Genomic DNA, 18,986 nt, shown 5'->3' with positions numbered 1-18,986 from the left:
CAGTATATTCTGTTAGAGAAGTGGCCGGTCTGGTGCGGAACTCCTATGATCCCGCTTTCCCAGGTCCTGCCTATGATCCCACCCTCTGTCCAATAATTTTACAGTCTACCGCGTGGCCAGGTCAACAAACAGTGTCTTGCAGCCATGAAATGACAAAGTGGACAGAGCTCATGTTATATTTTACCAGACCCAAATAGCCCTATTGCCCTTCTAAAAATCTCCATGACCAGAGTGGAGGCAGTTTACAAGCAGCAAAGCTACAGAACAGAGCCAGAGCTGGTTAATTTTCTCCTGAACCGGTAACAGCAAATACTTTCTGAAGAAAATACAGAAGTACAGACACCTATGTAGAGATTAAAAGAAGTAAAGACCATAGGTTTTGTTTGTACAAAGAAAGTGAGGCATAGCGACGTGTGAAAGGTCTCAGGCCTGTGTTTTGTGTGTTTTATACAAAGAAGGTGACTTACAACATGATTGAAAAGTGTAAATACCATTGTTTGTTTTAAAGAAATTGATGCAGATTCATGTGTGTGTCCATGGTGTGGGTTGTCCATAAACCTAGCGCTAGCTTTGGCTCTTTAAGTGAAACAGAGAATTCAAGAACCTGGCAAGTAATGCCATTAGGACTCATAAACCGACACGAAAATTGTGGATAAGATCTGCCTCTTAAATGACATTTATGATGGAAAAGAAAGTTGATAAATAACACCAGCCTTTTCTAGTCTAAATATTTCAGGTAAATGGTGGCCGCATGTTCACTTTTTTTGTGTAGGTAAATGTTTTAGTGAAATGATGCTCGAGCTTCACTTCTGAGGTGGAGAGGGCTAGGAGGCAGACAGCTCTCTCCACTGATTTGAAACTATATTATAGTTCTGATTTAAACGCTTGCTGTCAATATTACATATTGTTCCTTTAATGTGGAATCGAAAATTAGAATACAGTTGGATTAAAGGCTGTAACAGTGTGTTATGTGGCGCCCAATGTTCCCCTACAGGTAATCTATCTATCTTTACACTTATATAGCGCCTTTCTAGACACCCAAGGACGCTTTTACAATCCACACTGCTCAGAACGCTCAATCCACACACACACTGGCGAGAAGCCAAACGCGCACAGCGTATTCTCGACCAGGAACGACCGTCCATCTGGAGGACTGCATCGGGCACTAGGGTTTCACCCAGGACAGAGCGCCAATACATATCTGGGCACACACACATTCACTCACACATACAGACATTCATTCACATACACACTCATTCACTCACACACCAGGACATTTTTATTAGAGAAGCCAATTCACCTACCCTCCATGGTTTTGGACTGTGGGAGGAAACCTGACTGCTTTAACAAAATAAAATCTGTATGTACAGCAATATAAATATCTGGATTTATAGGCATCTGTCTAGTAGTTAAGATAGATGAGTTGGTATCAGTACTCTGTATCGACACATACTTGATCATGAAATATCAGTTTCGGTAGGGAAAAAGTGGTATCAGTGTATGGCGTCAAAATAGGTTCTAAAGTTCTGAGAACCAAAAAACGGAATCCATAACCAATTAATCACATATTGCAATTGAGAAAACTCTCATTAATATTCAAAGTTATAAAAACAGGTTTGTAATGAGAATATTTCTGTATATAACTAATAGTCTAATTTGAGTTTAATATTCTTGAAGAATACGTTTTCGCTTTCATTTCACCTTTTCTCACTTGCGCTTCTCTCAGTCTCGCATTCGCTTCAGGAATTTCTGCCCACGCAGCCCATTTTGCACATCCTAACCTGTAAAATGAATCTAAGCCTCTATGACGAACTGTGCATTACTAAAAGACATAATTGACATGGCTTACCTGTGTTTGCCGGTCGGTCATTTTCCAATCAGGGTAAGATTGGTGCGCTCTCGCTGACGTAGCGGGGTGTGCAGAATCGGCTGGGTGGGTGGGGCTTAACTTCAGCAGCCAATGACATTCTAGATCCTGCCCCCTCATCAAAATTCAAAAGTGAGAAACTTCTGGAGGCAAAAGCGAGACTGAGAGAAGCAGAAGTGAGAAAAGGCAGAATGAAAGCGAAAACGGATTCTTCACGAACATTAAACTTAAAGTAGTCGATTAAATACAGAAATTTTCTGTTTACCAACCTGTTTTTATTAATGAGAGTTTTCTCAATTATAAAATGACATTTATTGGTTAATATTATTGGCAGATCCTTCAGTATCATAGCCCCGAGACTATGGAACACATTATTTTAATAATTCTGACGTTGCTCCTCTCTCTCTTTTAAGCCTCAACTGAAAACATGCCTTTTTCTCTACATTTTCATCAACTCCTCCAGTATACAACTGAATATTATTATTATTTTTTTTTGGCCCCTCCCCCTGCATTGATGTAAAGCGACCATGAGTGTTACAGTTGCTATGTAAATTATACTTATTACAATGGCACATGAGTCTGGGAGAGTTTCATCAATTGTTTTGACTGTTTGGAAATCAGTTTGCCTGAATGTCGAAAGTAAGAAATTGAATTAATTCTTTTAATCATTTTATTTGTTGTTGGCTGAGATGGACATTGCCACACTAACATCATTACAAAGTAACTAATTATTGCCTGGCAGTTAAAAGATTAACGTCTTTGTAGGTGGACATGGAAAAGCCAATCATTAACTGGAAGAAAATAAAGCCCCTATCATTGGGCAATGGAGTAATGGTACTGTGTATTCTGGAGTAACAGAGAACTATCCTTTTGGATATGTTAATGTGTTCAGGATCCAGACTTCTATATCCACCATCAGTACCTGAATTCAGTAGTGTTTGTGTGGCTGAAGACAATTGCTTTTTTTGCAACATCTAGCACAAAGCCTTCCCAGAAGAGTAGTACCTCACTAATTCTTTTGATTTCAAAAATGATCAGGCATCTGCAAACATCTGTTTGTTATAAAACATAAAAAATATTTATTTTTTCAGATTCATGGTTCAGGCCTCACAGCGTTCGGTTTTCCTACAGATTATATATGAATCAAATTGCATTTGTTTCTTTTTTAAAATTTGCATAAACCCAACACATTTTGTTTTATTCTTTCTCTTTTTCCTGCCCTCTCTTTTCATGTTTTTAAATGAAATGCTCTCTTTCCCATACCAGTTTCTCATTCTCTGAGCCTTTATGTGCATCACCTCATCAATTTCTCACCCATCCTTATCACTCTCCCCCTCTCATTTTTCTCCTACACCAGTAGGAGTTCTCTATCTGCTGTGCTGAATGGCTTAGGGAGCGTGCTGAATGTGAGCTGTTCTGGGAGGTAGTTTTGGTGGTGGCGGTGGTGTGTGTGGGGTGGGAAGGGGGGGGGTTGTTAATGGGGGATGGTTGCAGGTGTGGAAAAGACTGAATTGTTGCTTTTTCTAACTACTCCCCAGCAGACTCCGTCCTACAGACAAGGCTTCTATTTGGCCACTATTGGCTACACAGGGTTAATCAAACATATTTATCAAGCTTTTTTTATTGCATAAATATTTACATATAAATATTACATAATTTTATTAATCAGAAAGATTCATTTTAATCTGTAAAACTAAATTGCTTAAAGGTCACCTTTCCCCTCCAGATTCTGAGAACAATTCACAGAGTAATACAAATTTCTGCACAGATCACAGAAATCTCAAAAGAGGCCAATCACACACATAAACACACTCAATCACACACTCTAACACAAACTGCTGCCTTTCATGTGGATTCAAGGTTATTGCTTGATTAGCCTTTACAATCATATTCAAATGTTTGGAATCCCTGGTCAAACTATGTCGTTTTGATTTGAAAGTGTAAGAGTAATGATAAATACACATCCACTCTTCTTCACCAAATGAATATTTGCAGAATATTTACAATAGGGAAAATAAAATAACAAAACAAGTAATCTACCTGGCCCAAAACTAAACCTAACATAAATACACAGGTGGCACCCACCCCTTACCTATTGAACCTAAACATTATATATACATACATACTAAACTAGACCCATAAACACAAATTAAGCACTGAAATTGGCAAAAACGTTTACTTTTTCTTTCCCATGTCATCTGGACCTGGGAGCCTAACACTACTACTACTACAACCACCAGTACCACTTTAAACTTAGTTATTTTTAAAACCCCAAAGACACTGCCCATGACAACAGTCCTCACAACTCAGGGAAAACACTGCACATGAAAGAGACAGAGGACAGAGGATTCAGTAAAGAGGCTAAATTAAGTTGTGTATATTGTGAGCTAAGGCAAAGAGAATTGAATGTTGAATTTTACTGTAATGGCAGGAAACAAATGACAACCCCATGATAAAAATGCAAAATGATTTCCAATAACCATCAACAAATAAAGATTCATATGGTATAAAACAGTGAACGATTTTGCAGTTGGCCTCATACTGGTATATGGCTACAGTCTCAAACACACTGAACTGTGAATGAGGGTGGCAACACTGCTCTCTGTGTGTGTGTGTGTGTCAAGGGATGAATAAACTCTCTCACTGCACTGCAGCCCACTTCTGTCTCCTTCTTTCAAAGTGGAGGAAGCGGAAGTTTAATCATGCATGTAATATAAGCGAATGCTGACCTAAACCTGTAAGCAATCAGTGCCTCCACAGTCTAAGATGATGATGCTGATGATGATATATGCAGTAAGCATTCATGATTTATCTGCCACTGATGACCTTTCTCTAATTAGCACTCTGAGTACATTATTCATCAAGTGACTCAATTAAGGAGCACAGATAAACAGCCAGACCACCATAAACAAACCACCCCCTAATGACATCCTAACAAATCCATTGTCTGTGTCAGTCAATAATATGGATCAAGACAAGTGCACAATTCAGGGTGGGGTTTTAATTGTGCTTCAGCAGCCTTTCCAAGAGATAGTAGAGTCTTCTTAGTTAAAATATAATGGCTTTCCAGAACATTAATTAATTCATTTTAAATGTAAAGGCAAATGTTCAGATTCTAGCTAACACTTGGCATGGCGCATGGTGAACTTAATTTGATATACATTTTCTAAACTGATTTTGTTTTTCTGAGGGTATTAAACATATGCATTCACAATGGGTGCAACATATAGCAGCTAAATACATATTATATAGGGAATCTAATAACTTGGGACGTGTTTTTCATCTTCACATGCAATGTGACAGCCAATTCCTAATTCTGATGTTTTCTAATATAACAAAATTTTATTGTTCTCAGGGAGATGTGCTCTTCTACCCCAAACACACCGTGCTGTCAAACCGTCTCTTTTTATTTATTTATTTTTTACAAGAGAGCTCTGTAAATGACTAGATCTAATTGACTGCATACCATTTTTCTGGTTCCTCTACAGCATTTTAATTGTATTTAAAGTGAGAGTTTGTTTTTTCAGGCTATTTATTAACATATAATTAATCCATTAACAGCTAAGGCATGTGAGCACGAAACTCTCATTTTTGTAACATGCCAAACTAATTTTTAAACTAAAAACAGTAATTTAACCAGGTTTAATACATTAACCCAGTGACATATTTATAATTGTTTTGTTAACAAATTAAGTTCAATAAATTAATAGGGACCTGTAGGAATCTTTTTATACTACAGCCAGTCTGCCTTTTTTTCCCAATTCAAATTATCAAGTAATAAAGCCTTGGGATGTAAAATGTCAGTGTGTTTAAGGAGTTAAATTAATGCAAAACAATAAATGTCATTGCTTTTCTTTTAAAGCAGGCTGAACGCTGCCTTTTTCACAGAGTGTATATGTGCTCATATTGGACCCATAGTGTATTCACTATAAAAGTCTGGAAAAAGGTTTCTCTGACAGCCGCAGGCCCTTCGGCCACAGTTATTTAGTTCTGCAGAAGAAAATGATTGACATGAGCAGAATTTGAAGCGTATTACTTCTGAAATATCTGAAGCCCTCTGCCTCTTCAGAATCACAAGAGGCAGAACATGCACATTCCCACGCCTGAAAAAGCAGGTAAAAGCTTTAAGGTACTGACCACATCATAACGCATTGGTTTTGCTTTTACATATTGATGGTGTCAGAACAAAACCTCATATCTGCAAAATGATAACTTTTAAAGGAAAATGTATGAAAAAAAGTGAATAGTCCATTTTGGAGCTTTTTTGGATCAGGAGAGGATGTTGGGAGATGAGGCTATATTTTAACTTGAGCAACTTTTTATGTCAGAAACTTAAATTTACAGTTTCACAATCATTGTGCTGCTCCACTGAACTGCAATAAGGAGAATAGGTCCTCTGTTATTTCTACTCTGGACTCAGCACTGAAGAAACTTCACTATGTATATTTTAGAGGAGGTTAGGAAACCACCCCCTCTGTAATGATTTAAGTACAGTGCTGTAAAAATGAATCACACTTGAGGGATCCACAGAAGCAACAATAAATAAATATATGACTTAGAGGTCCTTTAAAGAGAGTTTTTTAGGTTAATGGTTTAAAAACTGTAAACCGGAGTGCCAGCACATTTTTTCTGCACAAATTAATCTATTTTAGGGTGTTAGTATGTACAGTTCTTTTATAATACACCAATATTTTGTTAAAGTGAACCAGAAAAGCAACTCACTGCAACCTGCCTCAGTTCTGTGCTCACATTGTAAACCTTTAAAATGGACTCACACCACAGCTCCTTGAGAACTCACAGCTGTGTAACATTTTATTATGTGCAGCAAAATCAGGATTTATATTTTTCATGCTGTTGGCTATGCTGTAAATCAAATGTGTACATCTCCAGTTTCCCTTGCTTCAACACACCCACTAAACATCACAATTAACAGATTAATTGAATTAGGTTTTAGCCCTCCAGGACTGGAGTTGTGCATCCCTGCTGTACGTTATATAGTATCTTACTGAGACAACACGATCCAATTTGCAGCCATTGTTCTGCAGTATCTTCCATGGGGAGATTTAGGTGTTTTGACACAAAGGTTTCTTCTGCATATATGGCAAGCCTCGAGGTCATAAACCAAAACATAAAAACGTTATGTTTACAATGCACATATCAAGTGAACCATAATAAGAACCATGAAGTAACCAGCTAAGCTCACCTCAGGAGAGGGTTTTAGTTTGTTTCAGTTTTGTTCCATTTATAGTTGTCAGAGATTATTTAGTGTTCAAATGTACAAAAGAAACCATGACTCAGCAGACCACTTGAAAGGGTTCATGTGAAAAGCTGAAATGCCCCAAGTGTTAAAATACCCTTACTACCTACTGGAGAGAACATCACTTTTCTCTCTTTAGCAAAACAGCTGCCCACATGCACACACTACATGAGAGCCTCCTAAAGGAACAGTACACCTGCTAATACAAGGTGGAGCATGAAGCAGATACACTGAAGGATAAAGAAAACCACTTTTTAAAATTTGTAAGCTCTTGCTCAAATAACGTTTTGTTTAATTTTAAAGTGGAATATTGGTGAACATTCTCTATACTCTTCTCCAAAGCTGGGCAGGTTGGGTGGAATAATATAATTAAACATTAAATCATATTTTGTATATCAGTATTTAATATCAAAAGGTCTCAATATATAAAAAAAATCATGTTTACTTTTCCACAGAGTATCCATTAACTAATCTGTACTAATGTATTATGACCAAGGGGTGCTCAAATATATGCACATGACTGAAACATAATACATTTGACAAAAATTACCATTGTGACTGATCTTAACTAACTTTAATTGGGAGCTACACTCTGAAACTCTGTCATGGCAGTATGATCAGAGCTCACCTTGATGCCAGTCACATAAGTTAGGTAACCGAAGTGGCCTTGACTGTTCAGCTCTTTCTTTTTGTATGTTTCCATTCCAAACACCCCCTACCCCGCCCCAAGTAAAATAGAAGCTTAAATGCCAATCTGTGCCCTTGCTTCCAGCATATCAAAACAAATCAAAGCCTAATGCTGCCATGAGATTGCATGGTTGCAGAGGGGCCTGGGCTCGCAGACAAGCCAACACCTATTTTTATCCACCTTCACATGCAGATTGTTTGAGGCAGGGAAAATATCGATTTTTCCTGGAGCGCACTATCCTTAGGAGGACATCATTAGAGAGGCCCCTGTAGCCTCTAGCCACACAACACTGTCACTGAGGTCCAGCTATTAGAAGCTTCACTCGACAGTGATGATTTCATGCAAACCATCATAGCAAAATGCAAAGAAGGAGGAAAATAATCAGGTGCAGTGCATTTCCTTTAAATCCTTTCACAAATGTTATGTAAAAGTATGGGCACACTTGGTCAAATTGCACGAGCAGAGGCAGGAATAAGACTTAAAATGGTCCTGAAGCGAGTGTTCCTCAGTTATATTTATATATTGATACTGATATATTTTCAAGTTTTTTTTCTTTTAATTTGATGATTATAACTGACAACTAATGAAAACCCCAAATTCAGTATCTCAGAAAATTAGATTATTACTTAAGACCAATACAAAACAAGATTTTGTTTAGAAATCCTGGCCAGCTGAAAAGTATGAACATGAAAAGTATGAGCATGTACATCACTCAATACTTAGTTGGGGCTCCTTTTGCCTGAATTACTGCAGCAATGCGGCATGGCATGGAGTTTATCAGTCTGTGGCACTGCTCAGGTGTTATGAGAGCCCAGGTTGCTCTGAAATTGGCCTTCAGCTCTTCTGCATTGTTGGGTCTAGCGTCTTCCTCTTCACAATAAATCTATGGGGTTAAGGTCAGGGGAGTTTGCTGGCCGATTAAGAACAGGGATTCCATTGTCCTTAAAGCAGGTACTGATAGCTTTGGCACTGTGTGCAGGTGCCAAGTCCTGTTGGAAAATGAAATAAAGTTGGTCAGCAGCAGGAAGCATGTGCTCTAAAACTTCCTGGTAGATGGCTGTGTTGACCTTGGACCTCAGAAAACACAGTGGACCAACACCAGCAGATGACATGGCACCCCAAACCATCACTGACTGTGGAAACTTTACACTGGACCTCAAGCAATGTGAATTCTATGCCTCTCCTCTCTTCCTCCAGACTCTGGGACCTTGATTTCCAAAGGAAATGCAAAATTTACTTTCATCAGAGAACATAACTTTGGACACTCAGCAGCAGTCCAGTCCTTTTTGGAAGCGAGATGCTTCTGACGCGAAGAGTGGCTTCACACAAGGAATGCAACAGCTGAAACCCATGTCTTTCATATGTCTGTCCGTAGTGGTTGGTGAAGCACTGACTCCAGCTGCAGTCCAGTCTTTGTGAATCTCCTCCCTCAACAGTCTTCCCGACGGTTGTGTAGCCTACAGAACTAGACTGAGAGACTATTTAAAGGCCTTGGCAGGTGTTTTGAGTTAATTAGCTGATTAGAGTGTGGCACCAGGTGTCTTCAATAAAAATAAATAAATAAACTTTTTAAAATAAAACTATATAATAAAAATAATAACTAAAATAAATTAACTTTTTTTTATGATATTCTAATTTTATAACCAGCACCTGTATACACTGGGAGCTGAAACATGCATAAATGTCATATGTTAACTTGAACTAACTTTAAATGCAGTAGCCAAAAGATGAGAGGTGTTAAACTTTTGCTCAGAACAGTACACTGGCAAGCAAAGTCAGACTGCATGTAGCAGATGCCCATTCACAGTTGTTCAGCACTTTTAAAACTTTGAAACAGGCTGCTTTCAGTGCTGTACCGATCTTAGCACACGGCCGGGGTGACCTTTTTCTTCTCACGAACGATGGAAGAAGTGTCATTTCCTACAGAGTCTGACCTCAAATGAACAGCAGGGTGCAGGTTTCTAATCTCACCTATTTTTCCAGCCATTACCTCCCAGGGTCTGCCTTCACCCCAGGGGTGGGAGCATTAGGATATGATCGGTAAATGTCAGAAGAGAATGGACTGTCTGGCTTACACATGCAAGCAGGGACAGAGGATCATCTTGTTCCCTCAGGCTGAAAGAAGTGTTGCCAAGGCATGCAAATATTCGCTTTAAACTTTTGGATTCTTTTCTCGGTCTCCCACACTCTTTTCTGGTCTGTCTCCTAATGTCCTTGAAAACAAATCAGGAGGGGAGCCTCCCAACTTGTATTCAAAAGACAGCAGAAGGCTGGGGTAAGACTGCATAAATAATACTGTTCTCAAATTGATCCCAGCTAATCTGTTATTACCTAGGAATTTTTATTTTCATAGGAACAGCTGTACAGCTGTTGAGGCTTGAGAGTTGGTTGCACACATCTCATTTAGTTTCAAAACACAAATCTATGCATGTTATTCTTTTCATTTTAAAGCACATACTATAGATTAGAATAAAGTCAGATGCTCCGAAGCAGCTGTACATGAGCCTAAAGTCATTGTGAACAGTGCCAAACATGGGTTTGAGGGGGTAGAAAGCCCACAGCACTGAGCTCTAGCCAATACCAATGAGCTGGAGTGGGATTTGTGATGCAAAACTAATCATTCAACATAAGTATTTTACGAAGAGGAAGAGGCGTCCTGTCCACCCCCAGACAGCCAAGACAGTTAAATCCTCTTTGACTACTGGCCAATTGAAGCTGCTGAATAACCAGTGATTGCACTTGCAATCACCCAATGATAGGTGGTGTTGTTTTTGTGTAACTGAGCCAACATCAGCATTGTAGCTAAACCATTGTCAAATAAATCTTTGAGCTTTGTTTAGAAACAGAATAGTAGAGCTCAACAGAGCAAGGTTTTAAACTGAAAATATTGTGTAGCAAAGATTAAAATTGCACACTGGAGAGTGAAACATAGGTAATTACATCGTCTTTTAAAAAAAAAAGTATAACTAATACATGTTTGTTACCATGGCTGGTCCTGTTCTTGTTTTAAAGCATGTCCATGTTTTTACACGAACAGAACTTACAAATGCTTAATTAAAACCTGCATACCAAGTACCTTATGAAATGGCTTTCATTGTAAAAAGTGGATGAATAGGTGCTAGAAAAATACCTCGCCTAGATTCACACACGGTATTTTGAGAGCAAGTGTTAAAGTGGCTGTTAATTTCTAAAATGGAATGTGACGCTGGTGGTGGAGTGAGATATAGGAATCTACCCTGAAAAAGAAGGTGGCTTCAGTTCCATTTGTTCTCTACTTATTTCTTGTTTCAGTGACAGGATGATTTGAAGATTTATGTTCATGTAGCATAAAAAAGATAGAAATGAATAAAATGTGTTTTTTATTTGCTGTATACTAAAGCTGTCCCAGAACAGCATCAGTTAAGCAAAATGCTCAGTACAATTTCTGTCTCTCTTCTCAGGACAACGTGGATCTGGGGGATTTGATGTTTTCTCTCTGTTACTTGCCCACTGCCGGTCGACTGACCATAACAGTTATAAAAGCACGCAATCTGAAAGCTATGGACATCACTGGAGCATCAGGTAAATGCACAATTAATTTTAATTTTGCAGAAATCAGAATGAAAATATTTATTGAAAATCTAGATTTTGACTTTAGAACATGCAATATGTTGATATAAATTAAAGTGTATTTATAAAGGCCAATGTGCAGACTTAGATTTGATGATGGTTTAATGTGATACCAACCCTTTATTTTTCTGGCACCATCTCCTTTTCTGACATATTTATTGTCTTATTAATTGGACTGGGCTTTCCTCTGACCAAAATATTTTTATAACATCCAAACCATCTTTCTGCACTTCATTTACATAAGTTAACATTACATTACAAATAGTTAAGATGTAAACAAGTTGTGTTGAAATTAATTATTTCAGCATTATTCTTATTCAATTATTCTTGGATAATTAGAGATTTAAATTTATTTACAGCACCTATGATAGCAAACTGGGTTTCAAGATTACTACAATGCAAACCAGGTCATTTTATTAAATATCCGATATGTAAAGTGAACCTATATGAAGACAAGTATTTAACTAAATTGCAAGGTCCTACGGTGTTTCACTTTTGAAAACCAACTCCAAAACCACCTTTTGGGAACCTACACAATGCTAATTATGATAAAACAGTTGTTAAAAAATGAATATAAAATGTTCTTATTATCACCAATGTCAACAGTTCTGACTTGCATTTCTTCATAAAGGAGCAATTCACACCAAAACATTGAGTCACTTTGTTCGTACCTAAACCATATAATTATACAGATATGTAAAAACAAATCAGTGAAATTCACTTTCAACCATTCTATTAATATTGTATTAAAATAACAGTTCTTGTCTTTTTCTTGTTTTTCAGACCCATATGTGAAAGTTTCTCTAATGTGTGAAGGGCGGAGATTAAAGAAAAGGAAAACCTCCACCAAGAGGAACACTCTAAACCCAGTCTATAACGAGGCTATAGTGTTTGACGTGCCACCCGAGAACATTGATCAAATTAGTCTTTTGATAGCTGTGATGGATTATGATCGGTGAGTCAAGCTCCCTTAACACTTCCTCACTAATAATTTAAAGTTATAGATTTCTTTCTTAAATTGTGGGTTTGTTTGATTGCTTTTGAGTGATTTTAAAAACTCGTTCATGTGCAGTAAAGAGTGGCTTCTTTCACAGTGTAGGTCACAATGAGGTTATAGGAGTGTGTCGGGTGGGTAATGACGCAGAGAGTCTGGGTAGAGATCACTGGAACGAGATGCTAACATACCCTCGCAAACCTATCGCTCGTTGGCACCCACTTATGGAGGTAAGAATGTGGGAAATCAAAGTCAGAATAACAATTTATCATTTACCCTGAAATGAATGAAACTTGCTTCATTCTAAAGTCACCAATATCATCAGGACTTTTAATATAAAATTGTATTAATTTGTTCATTAATTCATTATCTGCAATAAAGATTTAATATCCATAGTGAAGATTGTTCTACATGCAATCATGAGCACTGAAAGAACCATCTGAATATCTAAATGGGTCAGAGTGTGTTACAATGGTTTTCCTTTACCCTCATAGAAAGCAAGGTGCTACAAAGAGTTCTTTGAGCAGTGCCACAGAGGAACCACTTTTGGTACCGTTCTTTATAGAAACAAAAGTGGTTCTTTTATGGCATCATTCAAAGAACCTTCTATAGCATAATCATTTTAAGAGTGTATGATGGAGAGTTTCTTGTGGGTATTGTCATTGGAACAAAGGCTTTTGATTCTTTTATTTATTTATTTTTTACATTTGAACCCTTCACACTGTTTGAAAACTTTAAGATACATTGGCCAGTTGAAATGCTCTAAAATTACTTAAAACAAATATTTGGTGTTTCTTCTATAAACAGTGACAATACCTTTTTCTCTGGCACCTAACACCACAGTAAAGTAAAGTAATTTCAGGGTAGTATTTGATTCATATGATTCGCATATCCTTTCACCCAATTTCAATCATTCATTCATTCATTCAAGTTCTTTAAATGGAGATGTACCAGTCTGTTAATATAGGCTTTGTAGTGACACAAGCAGCTACTTATTCATTTGAGTCTGAGACTCGAAAACCTATTATGTCCATCCAGACTAAATATATACATGACCTCTAAGTTTCTGACAAAAATGATGAGTTTTTTTTTTTTTTTATCCTTTTCCCCTTTATTTTTATTCAACCATAGCCATTTGAAAACAGCACAAGAATGTCAAACACAGCCACACCAATTACTGCTTCAAGAAATCAGACTGTGGCAATTTGCCCACAAGGCTGTGTACATCTATTCATTAAAATAAAAAGCACAAACATATGGCTGACCTCTGCACTTAGCCAAGAGTAACAGCTTGTAGTATTTGTGGAGAAAGCATATGGACTAAAAATAATAGCACCAAAAATATTACTGTAGTTAAAACTTTGTGCAGAAAAAAAAAGAACCAGCGATGTGTGTGTCTTTGTTGCTCATTGCTCATGTGTTTTCAAATCGCGATCTGAACTGTAAAGCGGGCACATTTATTATTTAGGAGATTTCAGCCCATGCCATTTGAGTCAAGGTTATAATGCCTCCACAGGCCCCATTCATCTCCTGCTAAACTCATATTCAAAATGCCATCAGTTTGCATTGCATGCATTCATTTCCCCTTTCTTTCTGTCTCTCTGTGCCACTGAAGTACAAGTATTACCCCTCACACTTTTAGGCTCACAGGAAACAACTGGGAACTATTGAGAACAGATAGAGTCATTTGGGGGAGAGGTGAAAAAAAAACAATAGCAACAACCCTCGCTGACCCCAAGCACAGAGGCAGTGAACATTTCTGTTTGAGTAATGGACATGTCTGGAGCATTATATATTAATAAATCTATTCTGGGCTCTTATGTTGCATTGCACGGGGAAAGAACAAATTGTTTCTCTCACAACAGATGGTTTTCCAGGCTGGGGTGGCAAAAAGTGCATTGTGTGATTCAAGCACTGCTTTGGCTTCTTCTAAACACAGACGCGGTTATGCACTCTCAGCTCAAAACCCACTTTCAACCTCAGACTTGATAGCTTGAGCCACTTGTGCTCCAAAAATATCCAGACATTCCTTCTGGATATCCGCAAATCTAGCTTCTTTAAATCAGCTGCAGCTGACTCCACTGTACACACTTTCCTTGTAAAATCCCCATAGAAGAGAACTGCCAATAGAATAGGTTGAATGAGAAGTGTCACCTCGAGCATCCAAGCATCTTGGTTCAGTGTGTTATTGTACACCATAGTATTTTCAGGGCTGTCTATAAAGAAGGACTGTTTATGACTGTCATTTGGAAAGAAAGAATAAAAACACTAGGTAAATTGAACTGAACAGAAAGTTATTCATTTAAATACAGTTCAACATTTACCTTAAACAAAGCTATGTCTAAAGGAATTCATACCTAGTGGTCTTAATCTTATTTGTAAATATTGACTTGTGTTGTCCTCTTTTCCCCTGCAGTACCAAGGTTCTGGTGGGGGAAGTCAGACAGGGTCCTGCAACTCCCTAAAGACCCCTCCTTCTCCATAGTGAGAACCGTCCTCAGTCTCCACGTCTGAGTGAGCAGCAGCTCCTCCCTGTAAGCTGACAGGTCAAGCAGGGAGTTGCTGACCTCCAGAGAAGTTTTACTTCTAAGAAAAAGGCTTGGAAAACCGTTTTCTTCAACCTGTGCCTCTGGAAGCCCTTCCTTGCATGGGAACACTGATTGTTTCAGCTGCATGTTGAGTGGTCACATACTGTATGGTTGTTTTAACACAAAATATGGTGAAAAGAAAAGAGTACAAGGGTTTCTTTTTTGAATGTGTCCCAAATACTTTAAAATAAATGTGTTTAGTTAAGTTGTTACTCTATTTCACAACAAATTGGACCAAAAATGTGACTAAAATGATTTAATGTTGCAGTCAAGCTCAGACTCTTTATAACTCTTCACTTTTTGGGGAAAAAAACTGTTACAGAAAAATGTAGTACTTAAAATGTGAATTTTTCTATGTGCAGTGACATGACAAATTATTAATTCCTCTCAGATTTTCTGTATAATTTCATGTTTTGTAAGCAAATTATTTAATATCTACAAAATAGCCTAATATTAAACAGAAAATATTAACAACCACAAACAAATTTCCCAATTATTGTTTCTATTAAGAGCAGATTTACCTAATATTTCTACCCATGTAAAAACATAATTGACCCTTAGACACTCAAGCAACAAATTAAGCAAAAATGAACTGATAATAAGATGTAGCTGACTGAACACAGTCAGACTTGAATGCAGCCAACCACGCTGAATGGAATTTTTAATCCTAGTATAGTTAATATCAGAAAACCTTTGAAGTCTGAAAAGTGCATTACGCATGATAACACCCATGATAACTACAACAAAAGCTATCATCTCCAAATTGTGAACCATATGAACAATGTTGAGTCATTCCAGGAGTGATCAGTCTACCAAAATGTCTTAGAGGGCTTAGAGCCAAATTACCTAAAAACTCAAGTTACCGTGGAGCTGTAGGTATATTTCTGCCTCTCCTAAGATCAGTGTTCATGAATCCTAAGAATGAGACAAGAAAAAAGTGGCAAACACAGTAGCAGAATGATATCTAAAAACAGTTTTGGCATTTAATAATAAAAAAAAAAACGTACCAAAAACATGCAAAAATTTGTAGGATGATGTGGGGATGTTTTGTCTGCTGCCTTGGAATCTGGACAACTTGTACAGATTTTTTTATCAGAGTAATTTTAAGGGAATTGTCTGTTTACATGTGCATGACTGAAGAAACATAAATTGGTTTATGTACCAAGACATTGTTCCAAAACTGAATAAGCCAATCCACGTTTAAGTGGCTAGAAACAATTTATGTTTGAGTGGTGTCAAAGTCTTCACTGTGAACACCATGAGGATGTTGTAACTGAGGCTTAAACAACTAGTTCTGCTTGAAATTGAGAAGTGTGGATAGATTCCACACCAGATGTTAAATTACAGGAAAGGTTGGTTGCCATTATTGCTGCTAAAGGTCATGAAGTGATTCTTTTAAAATGGCAAAACTGTTTTTACACAGGTGAATTTTTATTTTATTCCACTTTTTAACACTTGTTTAATAAGATTCCCCATATTTAATATATTATACATCACGTTAATATTCATTATATATGAAGATGTAAACGCATTCACATAGAGATAAGGTTAAAGTGTAAAAATCTGAAAGGATGCAAATATTTTTTCCTGGCACTGCAGTAGCCATCCCCAAAGGTAATTAGCCCATTACCTATCACACAAACAACTACTGTTAAGGTTAAGTGAAGGATAACATCTCACACAGACTCATGCAGCCTCCAACCACTGGCTCACTTCTGCATTGGAATTACTGCTTTTAGAGTATGAGCATCTAAACAAAAAAGGGTCACCAAGAGCATTTATATGGGTGTCTATCGGCTTTCTTTGATTTAACGTCTCCCTTTTTAATTTTTTTTTTTTAAAGCGTCTTGGTTCCTGTTTATGACTGGATATTGTAATGTATGTTATTGTGTCATCTGTAGATCTTGAGGTCATATGACGCCATTACATCTTTCCCTTTTTTCCTTCATTTAAAAGTGCATGAATGTGTTTTTGGTGGGGTAAAGTCTGAAGCAGTTTTGTCAAGAAACAATGTGTGAATTCAGTCATGAAACTGTTGCTGCCATTTGCTGACGATTTATTAAGAGATTTGCAAGTAAAAATGTGATTTCATGTTATTAAACATGTTTCTTAAAAAATATGGATGTGAAATTTGATTTAGAAAAAGTCTTTAAAATGTTTATTTCAGATACCATGTGTGCAAAGCACTATCAATATTTGCCTTTCAGTAAGCAATGATTCTTAATCAAATTTCAAACCCTCCCTCATGCCAAGGAGCTTACAGGAGCTTAAAATGATAATTGAAGCTAATTACTTTGAAGCTACAAAGACAAAATGAGATACATTAAGCAGTGTGTGAGACAGTTGTTCACTGAGATATATTTGTGTTTATAACAAACTGCCTAGGATCTGGCTAAATTCACCAAAATGGGATGAATGATGTGCTATTAATGCAAATTTTCTGCAACAGAATTTGCATCTAATCTCCAAATAGTTTGTGGGGAAATTTCTGTTTGTGTCAGCTACTATGCTGACACAAATATTCAAATATACAAACACTGTTCAAATGTCATAGAAAAGCATTAGGAGACTCTAGAGTATTACATGAGCTGAAGGTGACTACACTCAATGCTACTGCAAGCTAGAGGTGTCTATTCCCTGAGGACTGGACTGTAGAGCAGTGGGACTGCATTCTTTGCACTGATGAAGAAGTTCCATCTAATACATTTAATACATTTACAACTTGGAGTCATTATTGTGAGTCAGAACTAAATTTTTAACATCAGAACAACACTCTTCTTATGGCTGACTCATGGAAATGTTTTGCTTAAAAGAGCAATCCATATAAAGAAAAGAGAATAAAAAGGAAAATTGGAGTCAGAAGCTTTGACAACCCTCTCACATGGTTTCCTTTTGATCAAACTGATCACACGAAGGATTGCTGAAAAACTCAGGGTATGGTAACTCAAGCACCCAGTCACCATTTGTTCTGTAACCTTCATAGAGTACAAAGATAAAATAATGAAACATAAATCCAACACAAAAACATCTTGTAAATGTAAAAGCTAACAAGATCCTGACACTTATGTTGTCCTAGCAGACAATTAAGCTCCCTGTTGATCAAATGTAGATCTACAGCAATATATGGAGTTCCAATCATCCAAAATAGCAGCAGGTTCCACGATCCTCATATGTCCAATATGCTCAAGAAAATGTTTGCCATTGTTTGAAATATGGAAAAAAATGTGTATGAACTATCCACTAAATGTTCCATTTAGCTATTTGGTCTACATGACACCTAAGAAGGAGTTTAAAAAAAGGTATCAAAAAAAGGTGTTTCTTCATCATGGCAATGGACTTGCTGGGGCAACTGCACAACAGTCGTCATGCCATACTCTCCCAAGCCACGAACACAATCATGAGGGTCTTTGTGACAAAACACCTTCATGTTAGCCTGTCATGATAATCTGCACAGGTTTGCAAGATAAAAACATCACTGACAAACCATATGACACTACAAGAAACACGGAAAAAATCCAAAATTAGGCACCAAGGCCACCAGCTTGGCTGCACTACTCTTTAGCACACTGCCAAACTAGTCAGGTTGGAGTTGTTAGTATGGAGCTGACACTTAAAAATGTAAACAGGTGTAGGAAGGAAAAGAGGTTCCTGTAAGTTAATAATCAGTGGACCATATGTGTTAGCTTAGCCTGCAACTAGTAGGCTGTAAACAGCTAGTATTCCAATATCATAATAACAAGAGCAAAGAGAAACTAGGCAAGTCTCGTTAGCTGGACTGCCATTAGCCATATAGCCATTGTCACAAAACTGTCTCTGGCATTTCAGAAACAGGAAATGCCCAAAATACATACCCTTGTCATTATAAGGTCTGGGGAAGCTTTGGTGCTCAAGATGACATTAAAGCAACTCGTTTATTTTGAGTAACACCTTTCTCTGGTGTTCTGGTTTTAATAATCCTGAGATTTTGTCTGTTTTCATGTAAT

At 37.4% G+C, this 18,986-nt stretch overlaps 1 protein-coding gene across 1 annotated transcript in view; it reads left to right on the top strand.

Annotated features, from left to right (window-relative positions):
* The window catches only part of syt9a (synaptotagmin IXa), a 35,602-nt gene extending 18,523 nt beyond the window's left edge, over nucleotides 1-17,079 (top strand). Inside the window, exons 4-7 of the mRNA XM_066684340.1 lie at nucleotides 11,253-11,373; nucleotides 12,205-12,376; nucleotides 12,516-12,645; nucleotides 14,832-17,079. Coding sequence (XP_066540437.1) covers nucleotides 11,253-11,373; nucleotides 12,205-12,376; nucleotides 12,516-12,645; nucleotides 14,832-14,900 — 492 coding nt within the window. The 3' untranslated portion in view covers nucleotides 14,901-17,079. The remainder of the gene's footprint in view (nucleotides 1-11,252; nucleotides 11,374-12,204; nucleotides 12,377-12,515; nucleotides 12,646-14,831) is intronic.
* The last annotated feature ends 1,907 nt before the right edge of the window (nucleotides 17,080-18,986 follow it).

The sequence above is a fragment of the Hoplias malabaricus genome, chromosome 11 (genome assembly GCF_029633855.1).
Source record: "Hoplias malabaricus isolate fHopMal1 chromosome 11, fHopMal1.hap1, whole genome shotgun sequence".
NCBI lineage: Eukaryota > Metazoa > Chordata > Actinopteri > Characiformes > Erythrinidae > Hoplias > Hoplias malabaricus.
The sequence above is the reverse complement of the archived record's forward strand: the minus strand, read 5'-3'. Positions and strand labels throughout refer to the sequence as shown.